The sequence below is a fragment of the Aythya marila genome, assembly GCF_965140915.1.
Source record: "Aythya marila genome assembly, chromosome: 7".
NCBI lineage: Eukaryota > Metazoa > Chordata > Aves > Anseriformes > Anatidae > Aythya > Aythya marila.
The window spans coordinates 29,180,275-29,197,972 of NC_139048.1; the positions used below are offsets into that span (position 1 = coordinate 29,180,275).

The 17,698-nt window shown below is 47.8% G+C and overlaps 2 protein-coding genes across 4 annotated transcripts in view; one reads left to right on the top strand and one right to left on the bottom strand.

The window, feature by feature from the left end:
• Positions 1 to 8,485, bottom strand: part of TUBGCP2 (tubulin gamma complex component 2) — a 28,472-nt gene extending 19,987 nt beyond the window's left edge. Inside the window, exons 1-5 of one of the 3 annotated variants that reach the window (XM_082764588.1) lie at positions 8,225 to 8,485; positions 7,041 to 7,194; positions 4,510 to 4,638; positions 3,983 to 4,159; positions 625 to 784 (exon numbers count right to left, since the gene is read on the bottom strand). In XM_082764588.1, the coding sequence (XP_082620714.1) occupies positions 625 to 784; positions 3,983 to 4,159; positions 4,510 to 4,638; positions 7,041 to 7,194; positions 8,225 to 8,229 (625 nt within the window). In that variant the 5' untranslated portion in view covers positions 8,230 to 8,485. Of the gene's footprint in view, positions 1 to 624; positions 785 to 3,982; positions 4,160 to 4,509; positions 4,639 to 7,040; positions 7,195 to 7,401; positions 8,018 to 8,100; positions 8,149 to 8,224 lie in introns of those variants that run through there. The other 2 variants (XM_082764589.1, XM_082764590.1) reach the window with 2 other exon arrangements.
• Positions 8,107 to 16,338, top strand: ZNF511 (zinc finger protein 511). The gene is made up of 6 exons (XM_082764591.1): positions 8,107 to 8,347; positions 8,424 to 8,497; positions 9,048 to 9,249; positions 9,470 to 9,594; positions 10,474 to 10,659; positions 12,542 to 16,338. Exons 1-6 carry the CDS (start codon positions 8,228 to 8,230, stop codon positions 12,609 to 12,611), a joined length of 777 nt encoding a protein of 258 aa, XP_082620717.1. The 5' UTR covers positions 8,107 to 8,227; the 3' UTR covers positions 12,612 to 16,338.
• The last annotated feature ends 1,360 nt before the right edge of the window (positions 16,339 to 17,698 follow it).

Here is a 17,698-nt window from a genome sequence, read left to right on the forward strand (position 1 = left end):
TTATTTATGTATCATTATTTAGGGGAACCTCCAGGAATAAGCCTACTCTTGTCATGTTCCACACAGTCCAAATTCACATAAGAAAGAAACTACAGGTTTCCTACAAAACTACAGGTTTCCTACAGGAGTTCTATACACAACTCTGCTTAAAGCTGTAACACAATAGGGTAAGATTGGTCCCTTGCAGCTCTGGCTAGAAACAAGAGCAAATCGGGCAGTTTTTTATAGTTTTACTGGAGAGGAGATTGAACTGGATGGATTAATGATGGCTCCTTTGACAGGTACAACTACAGATACAGCTGAGAATAGTTATGGAAGCTATGACTCGAGAAAAAGGACTGGGAAAACACAAAACAGATTACATTGTGTGGTTTAACAATGGGGATGGAATTCAGCACAGGAGAAGCACTGAAGGAAGTAAGTTTGTTGTTGTTGGTTTTGTTGTTTGTTTGTTTGCTTTTGTTTTGTTTTTTTTGGAACCCCGGTCTTCATCTGCAGAGTCCAAGGAGTCATGTTTTGCTTTTAGACCACTTTCATCCTGAGTGTGATGAAATCTGAATTTCATCATGGCACTTCTGAATGGAACATAATACGTTAAGGTAACTTTCCCTGTGTATCACATACCTATAGGTACCATTGTGTCAGTGCTTAAACTGGTGCCAGTTAAGAAGTCACCAATAAGTGCAGGTCTCTCATATACCCAGGATGGAAATACTGGAACAGGCTGACCTGAATTCTTCTTGTTTTGCTTATCTCGGAGCACTTTTCGTGTAAGCTCAAGAGGCTGTTGAGAAAAGAGAGAGGGAGAGAGAAAAGGAAAAAGATCTTCAGAAGCACAAGAAATTTTGAATTTTAAGCAGAAATTGACTGAAGCTGCTACCTTGAGAACAGAAAATAGAATAACTGATGTAACTGATGTCCTGCACAGCGCAGGATTTGGTCTGTTAGTACCATCTAGTCTATTGGTCTCAGTGCTGCAGAGATGATTTTTTTTATACAGTTGGCATTCTTTTTATTGGAGAATACATCAAATAATGCCTTGCTGTATGCCTCCCCACCAGCCTCCGTGCTATGGCACAGATATGGGAGCAGAATGGGGACCTGCACAAGCACCAGGAATCTTATTAGTTTGCAAAGTGCATCACATAAAAGCCAGCAAACTACTTGGAGAAGCTGTAAGCAGTAACATCTTATTAAAGGAGCACTTGCAGACAGGTAAATGAACACTTTTGAACTCAGTTTCTGCAGAGTGCCCAGTGAACAGCTGTATCAGAAATGCAATCCCGATAATCCACTGGTGGAAAATAATGCTGTTTTTACTCTGAATCAGTCAGTGAAGGAATTAAGCTCTTAAAATGTCAAAAGTTTTCATCACCAGCTCTGGATATCTGTCAGTAAAATAAATGGAGCGAAAGATTAATTCTCAGCTATAGGGGCCTGCATGACACGTAACCTACATCAACATTTACACCCACAATTGCACAAACATGGGGGACATGCTTATAAAAGCTATTTCTTAAGCTCTACAAATACTTACGTGAAATGGAATATGCACAGGGTCATTTTATTTTCTTCTCGTAGAAGGTCTCAGAGGACTCAGAGGAATGTGGGAAGGAAGCGAGCAAACATGAGCTTTGCATCTTAAAGGACAGTGTGAATTCATTCACCCTGGGGCTTACCCCAACCATTCCTCACATCCTAAGAGATGCCCAGTGTGAGGTCTTAAAACCCTTCAAAACAATCAGCCACTGGACGGCTCCCCCAGACAACACCAGTTCTGCTGGTGTTTGCTGCAACCTCAGTGCTGGCATAACCCTGGTGCAAGGTCCTCAGACCTGAGAGGCACCAGATTCATGGCCTTGCAGAACATCCTATCTGCTTGGGAGCCTCTCTGCAGTGACAGCTGTGCCTCTGGATTTCTCTACCATCTCTACAACAGCTCACAAAGCGCCTCTGAACAGAAGTGATCTTCTCCGGCAAGCTTCAACTCAGAGGTATTGGATTTAGGGGGAAAAAAAATTTTTTTGATTCCTGGATTAAGCTGGAATTCTGGAACACCAAGAAGAAAGACAGATGAGGTCCAAACATTCCCACAAATATCTTCAGGATAGTAAGATTTGACAGGAGACCTTTTTTCCCCACATAGGAGCAGCAGCCGTAGGCTAGGCCAGCGGGGAGATGCAGGATCTCTTTCCTGGAGGGACAAAACAACAGCCACCCTCACTTAGTGCAGTTCTGTGAGAAGGCGGCTGAGATATTTCTGCTATGTGAGTTGATACGGTCACAATGACCCAATGACCCTGAGCATCAGACCTTTTATGAGAGTTTCAGCTCTGTAAGCCTGAGCTTGAAGAGCTCTGTAAGCTGCCATAAATGGAGCAGCTGGGAGGCATACATCTTTTCAATTGGCTTATGTTGCCATTTCAATTCCTTTGGTTGCAGAGTCATAACTGTGCCTCAAAGGAAAAGCATGCATGGGAAACCAACTCGTAATTCAACTATACATCCTAGGGAACGCTGCTTACTCTTCTCTCCTCTTACAGCAAGTCCACACATAAATCCTATTAAAAACATCAGTTATCTTACTAGAAATTTGTCTTTCCTTCATGATCTAAATCAACCACTTGACTCAAAACATCTGTGGATTTGGATGAGGCAAGCAAACAGTCTGTGGAGACATGCGCTTCACAAATATCTGTGGAACAAGACCAGCATCATCACTGCCTGACAGAAGACGGGGGGTTTGCACTCCCCATCATCACGTGCACTTAAAGCCCTTAAAGCTGAGAAACCCTGTAGGCATCCCTAAACACTAAACATGGAGAGTTCCCCTACAGAGCGAGCACCTGAGTATTCACACCCCATCAATATGAACAGACAACACACACAATACAGACACAGCAATGCCTCCACAGACCTCAGGCAAAGAGCTGCTGTGGCATAGACTGAAGACTGAAAAGACCCTGGCACGTGTTTTCTGAGTGTTCACAAGCAGGTCTACATCTCAGAAACATTCAGAGCCTATAGGTTTGTCCCTTGATATATTTTATTGAATAGTCAGCCAAAAGGCAAAACAGAAACAAAACCAAAACTCTGAGAATAGGAATCACAAAATTTTAAATGGAAGAATTTGCACATATTGTCCAGTTACTCACTACGGACCTCTGAGCCCCCACTCTTCTCCTTCTCCCCATATATCATCTTTGCTTCTGTCCAAATAACTGTTCATACTGTTGCTCCTGTGCCTTCTACAGCCAAAATGCCTAAGCATAGCTAGGAAATGGTCATTTATATAACTGATTATAGGAAAAATGATGTTTGGATTTAAGTAATAATCATCCCTTTGAACTTTCTGACCTACTGATAATGAAACATTTGCCTATCTGTTTTCTAAGCCTTACAATAATACAGTTTACTTTTACAGTTGTTTCATTTGTTTGTTTGTTTTTACCCTTTTTCCTCTTTGACTGGGATCAATTTGAAGCATTTATTACAGGAAGACTCATTCAAATAGCTCAGAAAGAATGGCTGTGCCCACTTGTGGAATGATTATGTGAGGCATTGCACCCACATATCTGGGAGAGCAGAATTTTCAGCAAGGATGGGACAGGTCATAAAGGCTTCTGGGCTCCCGAGTAAGCACTACTACAGGCAGAAAAGGAAATGCCTGAACAGGTTAAAGAGGTAGTTTGAAATGGAAAAGAGAAATTATATTGATCCCAGCCACTAAGGACTGCTGTGGCCTAAAATCAACTCACCTTTACTGACTTAAATAGAAAAGGCTACTTTTATGAAGAACAGCACAAAGATTTAATACATGTATAATTTGACTAACACATCTTGAGAGAGAAAATATATTATCTGCATAGATAGGAACATTTTTAATTCCACTAGATGATAAAAGTTAAGAAAGAGCACAGCTACATGCAAGCAGTAGGGAAAGATCTTGTTCCCAAGGCTAGGGAAGAGACTACGCTAGTACCTGCTGTACACTGGAGTTGGCTGTGACACTGCCTAGCTGCTTGCGTAGCTCCTCAAGCTCCTGTAGAGATATCTTGGAAGTAGATGAGGAAATGGAAAAATTTGTGCTGCCACTGGCTACTGCATTTGCTGCAAGTTCCGCTCTTTCTTTAGCATTTTGTTGCAAATACTGGAGTGTCTGTACACACACAAAAAAAAAAAAAGATTTTGTGAATACTGGTCAACATGTAATAAAGCAAAAAACATCTGACCATAAGATGGTTATGCTGCATCAGACCACAGGTCTTCACATCCCAGTATCATGTCTTAAAGTGGACTATGTCAAGAGGAGCGCAATTCTCAGTAGTACTTTAATGTAAATGCTAGAACTGGTTATATTTAACAGAAAATGCTAGAACTGGTTGTGTTCTGTTGATTTCAATGCATTTCACTTAACATTATCATCAGAAAGCATGTGCACTTAAGACCAATGCATTGCTACTACTTCTGAATACTTACAGCAAACTCAATTCTAATACAGAAACAAACCTCTTTATCTTCTGTGAGCTTTGACAGCAGATATACTAAAGAATCTAGATGTCTTGTATTTTTAGACTTCAGCTCATCGTACTTCTTTAAAAAATCTTCAGGTGTTCGAGAAAATTCTGCTATTTTAACCTGTAAAACACCATGTTAATATTAAATGTTTAACAGACATTATCATCACAGCATTCAAGGGAGGAGCATTATGCAAGGATGGAGACAAGGTGTAGGCTGGTGCTGGCTCCAAAGTACTTCAGGGTATAGGCTTTGGACTGAATGATACAGCATTGGCTTCCTACTAATAATTACAACAGAGGTGTGGGACGGTCCTAGCACTTCAGGTGATGGCCATGGTACTGCAGGAGTGAAAAGATTATGGAAAGCACAAGATCTGTAGCAGAACTGACTTTGTGCATGCACAATCTGAAGCAATAGTTTTGTATCAGCAGGCTTATTAAGGCACTTGGCACCAATGAAGCCCCATCTGGATACCAGGTCCTCTTTGGGGGCTTCACTAACAATAGAGATATGAACAAAAAGGATTGAACCCAGAGCATGGGCACAGCATGTTGCCCATTGCTCACAGAGGAGTTGCAGACTTTGCCATGAGAGGAACAGCAAAAGCACAGGAGGCACTGACACAAACAGCACCAAAGAAAGCCCAAGCTGTCCCTGGGGTCCTTTACTGAGAGAGCAATGCTGCCGTGGGATGGGGCCTAGGCAAACGAAGGAATCTCTTGAAGGTATTCAAAATACAGCTAAGCAATCTGCTGTGGCTGAGATGTTGGCCCTGCTATGAACAAAGGGTTGGACTATGGATCTCCAGCAGTGCCGCCTCCTCCTTTAACCTTCCCACATTTCAGTGAACTATAGCTGTAACATAAATGATGCGTAAGTCTGGAGTACAATGGCCATTGAAGTATGCCTGGTCATGAGTGTCAGGCTTTAAATCCCTGATACCATGGGTGGGTACTCAGAAAGAAAGTCAGATATTGTTCAGACAATCACATTTCATAGGATAACTATTTTTCATTTATTTCTCCAGAGAACAACCCCTCTAATTACAATTTGAAACAACCATCACAGGCACAAAATAAGCTCTTTTTAATTTTTCTCCCAGTTTTAACAAACCTCATGTTCTTTCACCAGTCCCTCCAAGATGCAAGGATTTTTTTATTCTATCTTTTCATGATGAGATCTTTTCTACTCTAAGTTGAAAATCAAGATTCCAGATGAGGTTATACACAAAGAAATCACACTGAAGAGAGTTTATGCCTAGTTTCTCCATAGGATGCCTTGTCTTCGTGGAGCCAGCAGTTTATAGAATCATAGAATCATTAAGGCTGGAAAAGACCTCCAAAATCATCTGGTCCAACCATCTCCCTACCACCACTACTACCCATTAAACCATGTCCCTGGGCACTATGTCCAACCTTTCCTTAAAGGCTGCCAGGGACGGTGACTCCACCACCTCCCTGGGCAACCCATTCCAATGCCTCATCGCTCTCTGAGCAGAAATGTCTCCTAATTCCCAACCTGAACCTCCCCTGGTGCAACTTGAGGCCATTCCCTCTAGTCCTATCACTAGTTACCTGTGAGAAGAGGCCGACCCACAGCTCCCCACACCTCTTTTTCAGGTACCTGGAGAGAGCAATGAGGTCTCCCCTGAGCCTCCTCTTCTCCAGACCAAACAACCCCAGTGCCCTCAGCCGCTCCTCACAGGACTTGTGGGCCAGGCCCTTCACCAGCTTTGTAGCCCTTCTCTGGACACGCTCCAGGGCCTCAATGTCCTTGTAGTGAGGGGCCCAAAGCTGAACACAGCACTTGAGGTGTGGCCTCACCAGAGCAGAGTACAGGAGGACAATCACCTCCCTGGTCCTGCTGGCTGCACTATTCCTGACACAAGCCAGGATGCCGTTGGCCTTCTTAGCCACCTGGGCACACTGCTGGTGCATGTTCAGGCGAGCATCGACCAACACCCTCAGGTCCTTTTCCTCTGCACAGGTTTCTAGCCACCCTGCCCCAAGCCTGTAGTGTTGCATGGGGTTGTTGTGACCAAAGTGCAGGACCCGGCATTTAGCCATGTTGAACATCATCCCCTTGGCCTCTGCCCATCGACCTATCCTGTTCAGGTCCCTCTGCATGGCCTTCCTACCCTATGGCAAACCGACACTTCCCCCCAATTTGGTGTCATCTGCAAACTTACTGAGGGTGCATTCAATTCCCCCATCCAAGTCATCAGTAAACATATTAAAGAGTTAGGGCCCCGACACCGACCACTGGAGAACACCACTGGTGACTGGTCGCGAGCTGGATTTCACTCCATTAACCAACAGTCTGTGGGCCAGCTGTGTAGCTAGTTTTTAGCCCAGCAAAGAGTGTACTTATCCAAGCCGTGGGCTGCCAGCTTCTCCAGCAGAATACTGTGGGAGACCGTGTCGCTTTTAGCAGCAATTGCAAAGGAAGAACAATGCTTCAGTAGGTCTGCCCATAAGACTTTAAACACATCTCAGCCGTTACTAAAGCACAGCATTTACCTTAGCACTGTGTGCAGAGACAGTGGTGGTAACATACGGCGTGCGGTTCTTCTGCAGAAGATCGATGTACACTTCAGCTCCTTCCCCTCCATGGACATGCAGCAGGCTGAGCAGCTCATTAACATCGTGGTGGATGCGGAACTCACTCATATTCCTGCCCGAGGTTACAAACCGCATGGTGCACAGAAAGGCAGTGAGATATTATTTTGCTTCTACATATAAAAATGTAACCAAACAAACAACATTTCCTAACTTTATTATGAGCCCACATGGTACACAGGGACATTTAATTGGAATAAAAAAAATACGTGTAAGGGGAGAAAGCAAGCAAAACTGCAACTCCGCATCTGGCCTGGTTTACCTCTGCTCACTTCAGGTGTGGGTGAACCAGCAGAGGACTTTTCATCATGGAAGTGACATGAGCTGCCAAGTAGTATACTGTCTCTTTACGAGAAGAGCTGACATGCTGAGCAACACGCTGCAGACACAGCCGAAACCCTCTATGCCCCCATTGTTTCTGGAGTTACTCAATGGCAGCTCTTCCACGCTGAAGGGTTTTTACATTCCACTGCCCTTTATTACGAACAGATGAACGCAAAATTAACTGTTAAAGTCTGCAGTTACGACGGCCACAAGTGAAAGAGCAGGACAGAACCAACAGTGAGGGGTTCGACACTGCAAGCCTTAGACGTGCTGAGCAGAGACCATATGGACGCGCTTTTGGCTTGCCGAAAAAGAGAAAAATTAAAAAAGAAAAAAGGAAAAAGGGAAAAAGGAAAAACAAAAAGGAAAAAAAGAAAAAAAAGAAAAGGAAACAATGAAAAAAAAAATGAAAAAAAGAGAAGAGAAAAAGAAAAATGAAAAGAGAAAAGGAAAAAGAACCGTTTGAAGCAGCTGCCTGAAGGCCCCAGCGTGAAGCTCCGCCCGGCGAGGAACCAGCGAGCGGTGGATCCCCGCCCCGGGGCCAGCCTCAAGCGGCGGCCCCGCTCTCTCCCGGCCGCCGCCGTGCCCCCTCCCGCCCCGCCCCGCCCCGCCCCGCCGTGCCGTGCCCCGTCCTCACCCCGCGGCTCCGAGCGGCTCCCGCTCCCCAGACCCAGCCCGAGCCCACCGCGGGCCTCCTCCCGGAAGCCTCCGCCACCACCCCACGGAAGCGCTGTCGGCGCCTGCGCGCTGCCCGGCCTGACCCCATGGCGCAGCTCCGCCGCCTGCGGGAGCGGCCCCCGCCGCCCTGCCGGGCTCTGCCGCGGCCGCCCTTCTCCTTCGCGCCGCGCCGCCTGCGCCTGGGCCCGCAGCACCCCCTGCTGGAGGTGAGGCGGAGCGGGGCGGGGGTAAGGGGGAGCGGCGCGGCCGCGGGCAACCCCCAGCTCTCCTCTCCTCTTGCAGGACGGCGACGTGCAGAGGCACCTGTACCTGCGGGACGCCCTCACGGGCCGGGCCGAGGAGGCAGAGAGACCCAGGTGCGGTGCTGGGGTTGTGGCAGCCGACAGGGGACCCCAGCGAGCGGCGTCGCCACGATCCTAACTCCGTCGCGTCTTTCGGCTGTTTTTCGGATTGTTCGCGTACCCCGAGCTGGCAGGGACCCGCAAGGAGCGCTGAGCCCAGCTCCTGGCTCCATGCAGCACCACCCAAACCCCAAATCCTGTGCCTGAGAGCTCCTTGACCTCCAGCAGCTCAGTGCTGTGGGCCCAGTCCCGGGGCAGCCTGTCCCAGTGCCCAACACCTCTGGGTGCAGATCCTTTCCCTACCCCCCAGCCTGACCCTCCCCTGTCCCAGCTCCATGCCGTGCCCTCGGGTCCTGTCGCTGTCCCCAGAGAGCAGAGCTCAGCGCCTGTCCCTCTGCTCCCTGCGAGGGAGCTGCAGGCTGCAATCCTTCCTCTCCCCTTTCTTCTTAAAAAGGCCACAGTTAAATAAAATCTTCTAAAGAGGTATGCACAGCTTACATTAAGGCACTAATTTTTATATTGAATATGGCTGTAACATACTGTTGATATCCTAATTTCCTTGTAGGGTGTCTGAATTCTGTTGTCACATCTCTGGGTGCTCCCAGGTCTTTGACACCCTGGAGGGCTACGAGCACCACTACAACACACTGCACAGAAATGTCTGCTCCTTCTGCAAGCGCTCCTTTCCTTCAGGGCATCTCTTGGATATCCACATATTGGAGTGGCATGACTCACTCTTCCAGATAATGGCTGAGAAACAGAACATGGTGAGTCTTCCACTGGATGAGTCCTGTAGAAGTGGCAGTTGCCCTGTGTGTGGCAGGATGCTGGCAAGGCAGTGAGACTGGGAAAGCCATATTTTCTTTAACTTCTAGTTTTGCTCCATTCAGACATTATGAAGGAGGAGAGGAACCCACCAAAATGATCCTGCATCCCCCATAGGTTGCCTTTGCCAGTGGTGTCTTTTTTTTTTTTCTTGTCTTTCAGTACAAGTGCTTGGTAGAAGGCTGTGCAGAGAAATTCAAGAGCAGCAAAGACAGAAAGGATCACTTGGTCACCATTCACCTTTATCCTGCTGACTTCCGATTTGGTAGACCAAAGAAAGTGAAAAGGTAACTGCTGAATTGCAATATCACAACGGGCTTTCCCAGATAGAGGTAGTGTTATGCTTCTCTGCTGGTTTGCTCCCTTTCCAGAGTAAGCAAGTTAGACTCAGAAATTAAGTTTTTTTCACCTTATCTTAACGTTGAAGTGTGTCTTAGTTCTCTCATGCTTTCTTGAGTTTAAATGCAAAGTCCAACGTCTCTCTGCGTCACCTTTTGCATGTTTCCTGCTTTATCTGCAACTCTTTGTGATATTCCACTCCCAAGAAGTGTGAGTAGAGCACAGGGAGTCTTTGTAAATACAGTGGATGGTTTTCCCAGCTGGCTGCTTTCGAGCGAGCGCTGCATTTACTACAGGGATTAATACAGGGATTGATACTGCTTAAAACCAGTGTCAGTGACCTGGATGATGGGATGAAGAGAAAATTCCTTTCCTTTCTGCCATGGGGGTGCAGCCATGTGATGGGTGCCCAAAGGGACAGGGAGCCTGGGTCTATGGAGTCTTTCGACACTTGCTTGGGTGACGTGCTCCAGTCATACAGTACATCCTGTTTGAGGCAGAGGATTGGACTAAAGGCCTTCAGAGGTCCTGTCCAACCTAAGTTGGGAGTCAAGCCTGTGAATAAGTTATGCTTTCTGGATAGAAGAATAAAACTTAGGGACTAAGCTGTGTGCTATAATGCAGCAGTGCTAAATACTTTTGCTTAGCTCTCAAGCAGCTTTATGGCCTCTGTGGGTGTTTTGTGCAGCCAAATGTCTTTCATGCAATAACTCAAAAAAGTCTGACTTGACCTGCTTTATGACTTCATCATTAAATACCTTTTGTTTCCTTTGCTCTGGGCTCACATGGCATCTGCTGAGAAAGGATACAAAATGTTGTCTCTGCAGTGGCACCAAGCACATGAGCTGTCCCATGCAGCAGGGTGCAAGTGTGCCAATGGATGTCAGCATGGAGACTTCGGAGCAATTCCAAGTGGACCCCATGGAAGTAGGGCCCAGTGAGAGCATGGAGATCCCTCAGCCTGCAGCCAGCCCCAGCCCCACAGTGCCAGAGAAACGACTCTATAAATCCAGGTCTGTACCACTTGCCTTCACAGGCAAAAATTTCCAGGGTTGGGACCGTACCATCTTAATTTCATACTGCAACACAGCTCAGGCTGTCTCTTATTGAAGATAAAAGAGGTAATATTTCTATTTATTTTTTAAAAGCCCTTTTTAAAAAAGAGAAAAGCATAAGGAATAAAAAGTGTGTGTATGATGTGAAAGCCTTGTTAGCAAGTTGTTTCTGTTACTCTGCCAGCTGGTGATCTCTTCCCAGAGTACTGCAGAATGGCATGGGTCTGAAGGTAATTCTGTTGCAGTCTAAGCCCTAAAGTATTCAAACAAGTTTCTGTCCTGCTTTGTAGCACTTTCCCATCCTAGCTAACTCTGGGCCAAGCTGGTGTGTTTGGCTGTAGCTTTCTGGGCTCATGGGACAAGGTATAAATAAAGTAGGTGAACACCCTACTTACCTTTTCCAAGGCCAGATCAGCATTGCTGTATTTTCTGTTTTTTTAGATAAAAGCATTACAGAAAATTGAATCTGAACAGCCTAATACTGCCTTGACTTTTGAAATCATCTTTATCACTTACTGTAAAATCTATACACAGTGGCAGCATGTGATGTGATCCAAAGGTCACTGAAGCAGCATGTCACCCTCTTCCCAGCACCTGGATTATTGACATATTAGTGACAGTGTTAATGGTCAATATAGTTCAAGTATCCTGCTCTCGGCACCAATAGTTCCAGGTTTTCCTTATACTATTCCAGCTACCAAAGGGATACTTTGTTCTGAGTTTGCTGCATCTGAGACAGGCTCACAGTCTGGAAGAAGCATGGTGTGCCCACAACTGTGCTGGAGTGCCACACAGGGACCTCAGCTCCCTTGCACTTTCATTGGCATTTGCACTTCACTTTGTAAAATTATGCTGTTTCACAACTCTAAGTTGTGAAACCATGTCTGAAAGTGCTCACCAACATGCTACGGCCTACTGGGTCTGCTTTTGACAGTAGCATGTAATGGTCTATATGACAGAAAACTGTTGCTTTACACGTACATGGGGGTAAGGTGATGCTAAGTGGCTGACAGAGTGACATTTTAAACTTGACTGCTTTTTCAGGAGTAACAGGTTATAAGCAAGGAAGAAAAGCTGTCTTGAATTTGACATGATGCTCCTGGTCATAAGAGACTTTGCTGAAAGGCCTCACTTTTCTTGTTGCTTCTGCTCTTCGCAATCATACGCCTCCACAAAAACAAACACTCTAACTGCCCAGTGGCATATTACATTTTGTAACAGCTTGTAACTGCTTGTGAAGAGAGAGGAGAGCCCTCCAGCACATAAATGAAATGTGCAGAATAAATTGAAAAGAAGACAGTATTTCCCCCATATTTTGCTTTGTTGTGTGTGATGCCTTGCTCTTCCTATCCTGTGTGCTGGAAACCATGCAAGACAAAAAACATCCCAGTGAGCCTGTGGGAGGTGAGGTGTTAAAGGATGGGCAGGGTGTTGGGAAATGGGCTGGCTATAAGCACACGGAGAGCTTGTCCAGGCGAATCAGTGTGCAGCCAGACCTTTGCACTAGCAACCTGTGTCCTACAGAGCTCCTGCAGTGCTTAATGTGCTGGCAAAAGCTGAAATAAGTGACTGTTTCTGCAAGACTTCCTAACACGGGCTGCAGCTGAGCCCTGTGCTTCAAGTCTTACTCTGTGCAGCAGTCAGTTCTGCACTAATATCAAATAAAGATCACTTAACTCGTTTAACTCCAGCATCATTACCTTGCATTCTTGGGCTAAGCCAGCTTCTCATTTTAAAGCATGACTGTTTCTGATAATTGAATGGTCACAGCAGGACCTCTGCTGATACACAAAGAGCAAAGATCTCACAAATGCGTGTTAACAGATGTCTCTCTTTCCAGGGTCCCATCCACAATTTGCTTCGGGCAAGGTGCCACCAGGGGATTCAAAGGCCCAAGGAAGAAAGTCTGAAGCACTAGAAATAGTCACAAGATGCAAATGTACCAGCTGCCACCACCAGCAAACATTATTGATAGTGCCGTGGCCATGCAGGAATATTTGCAGTCACATGCAAGGATCCACTCCCTTACAGGAAAGTGGAAAGGAGACAACAGGGGTTGTGCGGTTTGGGATGCATAAGTATCTCGGGAGGTACTTTGCTACAGTCCCTTTGTGTCTGCGTACCTCATCCCTTGGAGAGGATTTCTGAGCAGAGCCATGCTTATATTCATCTTCCATGAGCCACAAACCTCTCTTCTCTGATACCCCCAAAACCAAACTACAGATAAATTTGTCTGCCTCTGTGCTGCTGAGTTGTTGTGTCTCGTCATCAGCAGGACTCCTCTGGGTAGTAGCAACTTTCTAAGACATACCTTGCCTGATCTTGGTAAATGATTTTCTGAACTCCAGACAGACACAAGAATTGCACAGACTTAATCACTGCCAAAAATGCAGCCGGGGTAACACAGAGAAACATCCACTGTATGCCATCTTCTAGGAAGCCCTTCATCCTCCCAACCCCATCAGCTAGCCTGCTGGATGAGTATCACACTTCCCTACCAGCCCCTGCAGGTGAGGACTGTGTTTGTATGGAGCAGTGTCTGAGAAGGGCTGTTGGAGTGGCTTAGGGTTGCGCTGCTCCTGAGTGAAACCATGCATGCAGAAAAAAACATTATATTTGCCATACCTCTATCTTCTGCAATCTTGCCTTAAGTGTACAGAGCAGAGTATGTCTGAAAGCCCCTAGATAACAAGGCACAACACTTTCACAGTCTAGCTTACTTTTTGTCTGACGTTTTCTAGCAGCATTATTGAAAGATGATGGTGCAAACAGCCCTCCCAACAGCATATGGACATGGGGTGGGGTGAACTTTGTTTTTTTGTCACCAGCTGCTAGCAAAAAGTTCCAGCCTGCAGCAGAGCACTGCAACGTGGAGGTGAGAGTAAAGGTGCTGTCTTGCAATGCAGGTGGAGCCAGAAAGGCAGAAGGAACCTTTGGCCTTTGCCCCAAATAACTCCAAAATCAATTGATGATGGAGATGATTTTTCCATCCATAAAGAAAAAAAATAATCACAGGAGGTTGCTGGTATGGCATTTATCCAAGAAGCTTAGGATCTGTAATTGCTTTTTTTCCCTTTCTCCTCTCTAGAAGGAACAAAGGGCAAAAAAAAAGGCTTTGAAAATGCCTTGCAAATAGGAGCAGAGAGCAATTTTTAAAGGGACATAAGTGATTTCCCTGTGAGGTTTAAAATGTTTTATTCTGTTTAAAACAACTGGTTTGTCCAGCTTTAATCCTTGCTCCTCAGCTACAGCGGTCCCTGACCAACAAACCAACTGGAGCTGGGTAGAGTGGAGGGAAATGTGGAAAGGGAGGGCAGGGACAGCGTGAAGGCTGTGCAGAGGGAAGCACAGGTGCTGGTAGGGACAAATGGGGTGGAGGATATTACATAAGGAGGGATGTCACCCCGCATCTGGTGCCTGCCACCAGCCACAGCTACAGCAGTGCAGCAAGCACCATGCACTGCCCTGGGACCTCCAGCAGCAGAGGCAGGCCATCAAAAACACGTCCCAAAGCAGGAAGCCCCTAATGAGATATTTCCATGCTGAGATAACTGAAAATGTTAAGTCCCTGAGCCTGCAGGCTCAGGTGCTCTGAGGTATGAAGATCACACGGGAGAAACCAAGTCTGCTGCTCAGTGCTCCCCCTTGTATGTTTAGCTCTGAAGCTTCCATCTGGAAACATCTTTCTTCATTTTTCCCAGACTCTAAGTGTCTGAGTGTCCACCCTTGGTCTTAAAAAATAAGTAAAAATCATAATCACAGACTCTGGGCTCACTGCTGCTTCTTTTTGGGGTGATCAGCTTTTTGCAGAGTCCATGGGCCAGCCTTTCCTGGGTGGCTGGTGCCATTGAGAAAACTTTATTTCAAGCAAGGAAGTGAAGGGCATGTGGTGTGACCCCTGTTTAGCTTTGGCATCCCTGGCATGTCTCTGGTGGCACATAACCCTTTGGCTGGTGGCTCTTGGAGCTTGCTCCTCCCTGGCAGTGCTGCTGCTGGGGATGCCAGGCCTGCAGGGCTGTCTCCAGTCTCTGGAGCCATCACTGGACTTGGGATGTGGGTGGGCACCACCCTGAGGTCTTGCAGCCTTCAACAACGGAGATCTTTCCAGCTCCCCCTACTTCGCTAGCCTGGGAGCCCTGTGCTGCAGAAGACAGGTTTCGTGAGGCCCCAGGAGCCTTCAGGAGCAGCCAGCACAGGAAGGACCTGTCAGAGAGGGTCCAGAGGAAGCCATAAGGATGATCAAGAGGCTGAAGCACCTCTTCTTGTGAAGACAGGCTGAGGGAGCTGGGATTGTTCAGCCTGAAGTAGAAAAGGCTCCAGAGAGACCTGATAGCAGCTTTCCAGTGCCTAAAGGGGGCTACAGGAAAGCTGGAGAGGGGCTCTTTGTCAGGGGGTGTAGTGATAGGACAAGGGGGAATGGCTTTAAACTAAGTGTAGGTTTAGGTTAGACATTAGGAAGAAATTCTTCACTGTGAGGGTGGCAAGACACTGTCCCAGGCTGCCCAGAGAAGCTGTGGATGCTCTACCCCAGCAGTGCCCAAGGCCAGGTTGGATGGGGCTTTGGGCAACCTTGGTCTAATAGGAGGTGCCCCTGTCTGTGGCAGGGGTTGGAACAGGATAGGCTTTAAGGTCCCTTCCAACCCAAACCATTCTGTGATTTTGTTCTACGAATCCTGGAGGTGCTGTCTCTGGCTCCAGCACTGCCCAAGTGCAGCACTGCAAGAAGAGGAGGTGGTTGAGCAGCTTTGGCTTGCTGCAGAGGTTTTATGCCCCAGAAAAGGAAAACAAAACAAAAACTCAACAAAGGAAAAGGCAGCCAGCTCTAGGCTGTTTCTCCTCACAGTTATTCTGCCTCATTCACAAGCTGTACCTGAGGGTCAGAACAGAGGACAAGCCCCAGACTCACCACTTCCACCCAATGCACTGAAATGACAGGATTGCCTGCTGCTCACCTGCTACTCGCCTGCTGCTGGCACCCACCAGCACCATCCTGCTGCAACAGGTGGGAGATGGCACCAAAATCCCACTGGGATTCACGCACAGGGTGAGCAGGAAGCTTTGTCACGTGTAGGAGGTGCTGCTGAGGAAATGCCCACACTCTCACAGCCTCATGCACTGCTCCAGGCACCAGCAGCTGCTAGCTCAACCATTACAGTGGCAGCAGTCCTGGCAGTGCTGTAGCCACTGAAGCCACGCGCAGCACCTGGAGTAACATGGTCAAAATGCAGCATGTCCACCGTTGTTGGGAATTGGCATAATTGTTCGATCTAAGCTTGCTTTAAGCAACCAGGGTAGGCCTTAGAAATCTCAGGGCCTGCTGTAGCTGAGCAAACCAGGCTGCCAGAGTAACTGTGAGAAGCTCCCACGGCAATGACTCCCACATCACCCAATTAAGGAACTCAGAAAATATTGTTATCAGCAGCTGGCCTCAAGGACTAGGCCTACATGGCCGTAAAGCACAAAGGGGGTTGTTTTCCTAACTTCTAATCAAAAGGGGGGTTCTTTTCTTGCAGGTGGTGTTATTTTCTTAACGGTTTGTCTGAGTGCTTTTGACCAATAATCTTGTGTGAAACACTGTCCACCCCTGTAAAATTCACTATAAAAGTTGGACTATTCGGGCAATAAAATGGTGAAGCATGATCTGACTCTGCTGGTGTCTGTCGTGCTTTCGTCCGTGCTTCGCAACAAATGGCACCCGAACAGGCTGAGACCTGAACTGGACCTGAACAGGACATCGCAGCGGGAGACCTGAACAGGACCTGAACAGGACATCGCAGCGGGAGACCTGAACAGGGCCTGAACAGGACATCGCAGCGGGACAGACATCGCACCGGAGCAGGACATCGCAGCACCGGAGCAGACATCGCAGCCGAGCACAGACATCGCAGCGGCGCCGGGGCGAACATCGCAGCTCAGCGGGACACCAGCGCAGCGGGACACCAGCGGCGCCGGCACATCTGAACGCAGGTAGAGCAGGAGACCAGCGGCGTTGGGACCAGCGGCGCCGGGCGCCGGGACATCGGCGCGGCGCCGGGACCAGTGCCGCCGGGGACCAGCGGCGCCGCGACATCACAGCGCCGAGACTGAGACATCGGAGCGGCGCGGGACATCGGAGTGGACATCGGAGCGGACATCGGACCGGCGCTGCACCTGACCAGACACCGAGCCGCAAACACTGTACAAAGGACTCACGGTAAGACACGGGGAAAGGAAACCGTGGGGAGCGTGGGAAAAGATCCGCGGGGAAGCGCGGGAAACGGAACCGCGCAGGGACGCGGGAAAAGGAGCCGCGGAAAACGCGGGACATTGAAATAATCGCGGTGCGATGCGGGACATCCGAGATGGAGTTGCTACGGGAGACCAGAGGCGTCAGTGGACAACGGTAGTCGACTCTCACCGTGTGGCGAGTCGGCACAGAGCAGAGGGACGGACATCAGGACCCTGCAGCCCGTCTGACGTAACCATGGAGGCAGCAGCGGCTGTGCTGCTTCTCTCTAGCATTCCTTTTCTAAGAGGTTTACCTTGCAATGCAAAAAAGACTATTCGTCCCCAGATCGGTGTTATAACTATGTTTCTGGATAACATTCCGTGGGGTTGCCACATTCTACAGACTATTAATGACGAATTAGCTCTATTGCGGGGCAGGAGTGCAGAGACGCAGATTACCCTGCCAAATGACCACCGGCAGGCTGTTTCACAAACAGCTTCTAAGGTTGCAGCCGGCACTGCCTGCAGCCGTATAGCAGACGTTACACTCTCTTTCCTAACTAGTAATCATGTGTCTCATCCATTTGTGGTGAATGGTCAGTGGCAAAAAGAAAAGGGGGAGAGTAAGGGGCGACAAAGACAGAAACAGAACCAGGAGGATGCCACTGACACTAACAGCAGGGGTAATAGGAGTAGTATAAGTGACACAGGTGTGGGGCGGTGGCGGGCGCTGCCGCGCTGCGGGGCGCTCTGCCTGCTGCTCGCCCTCGCCGGCCTGTGCACTGCTGCC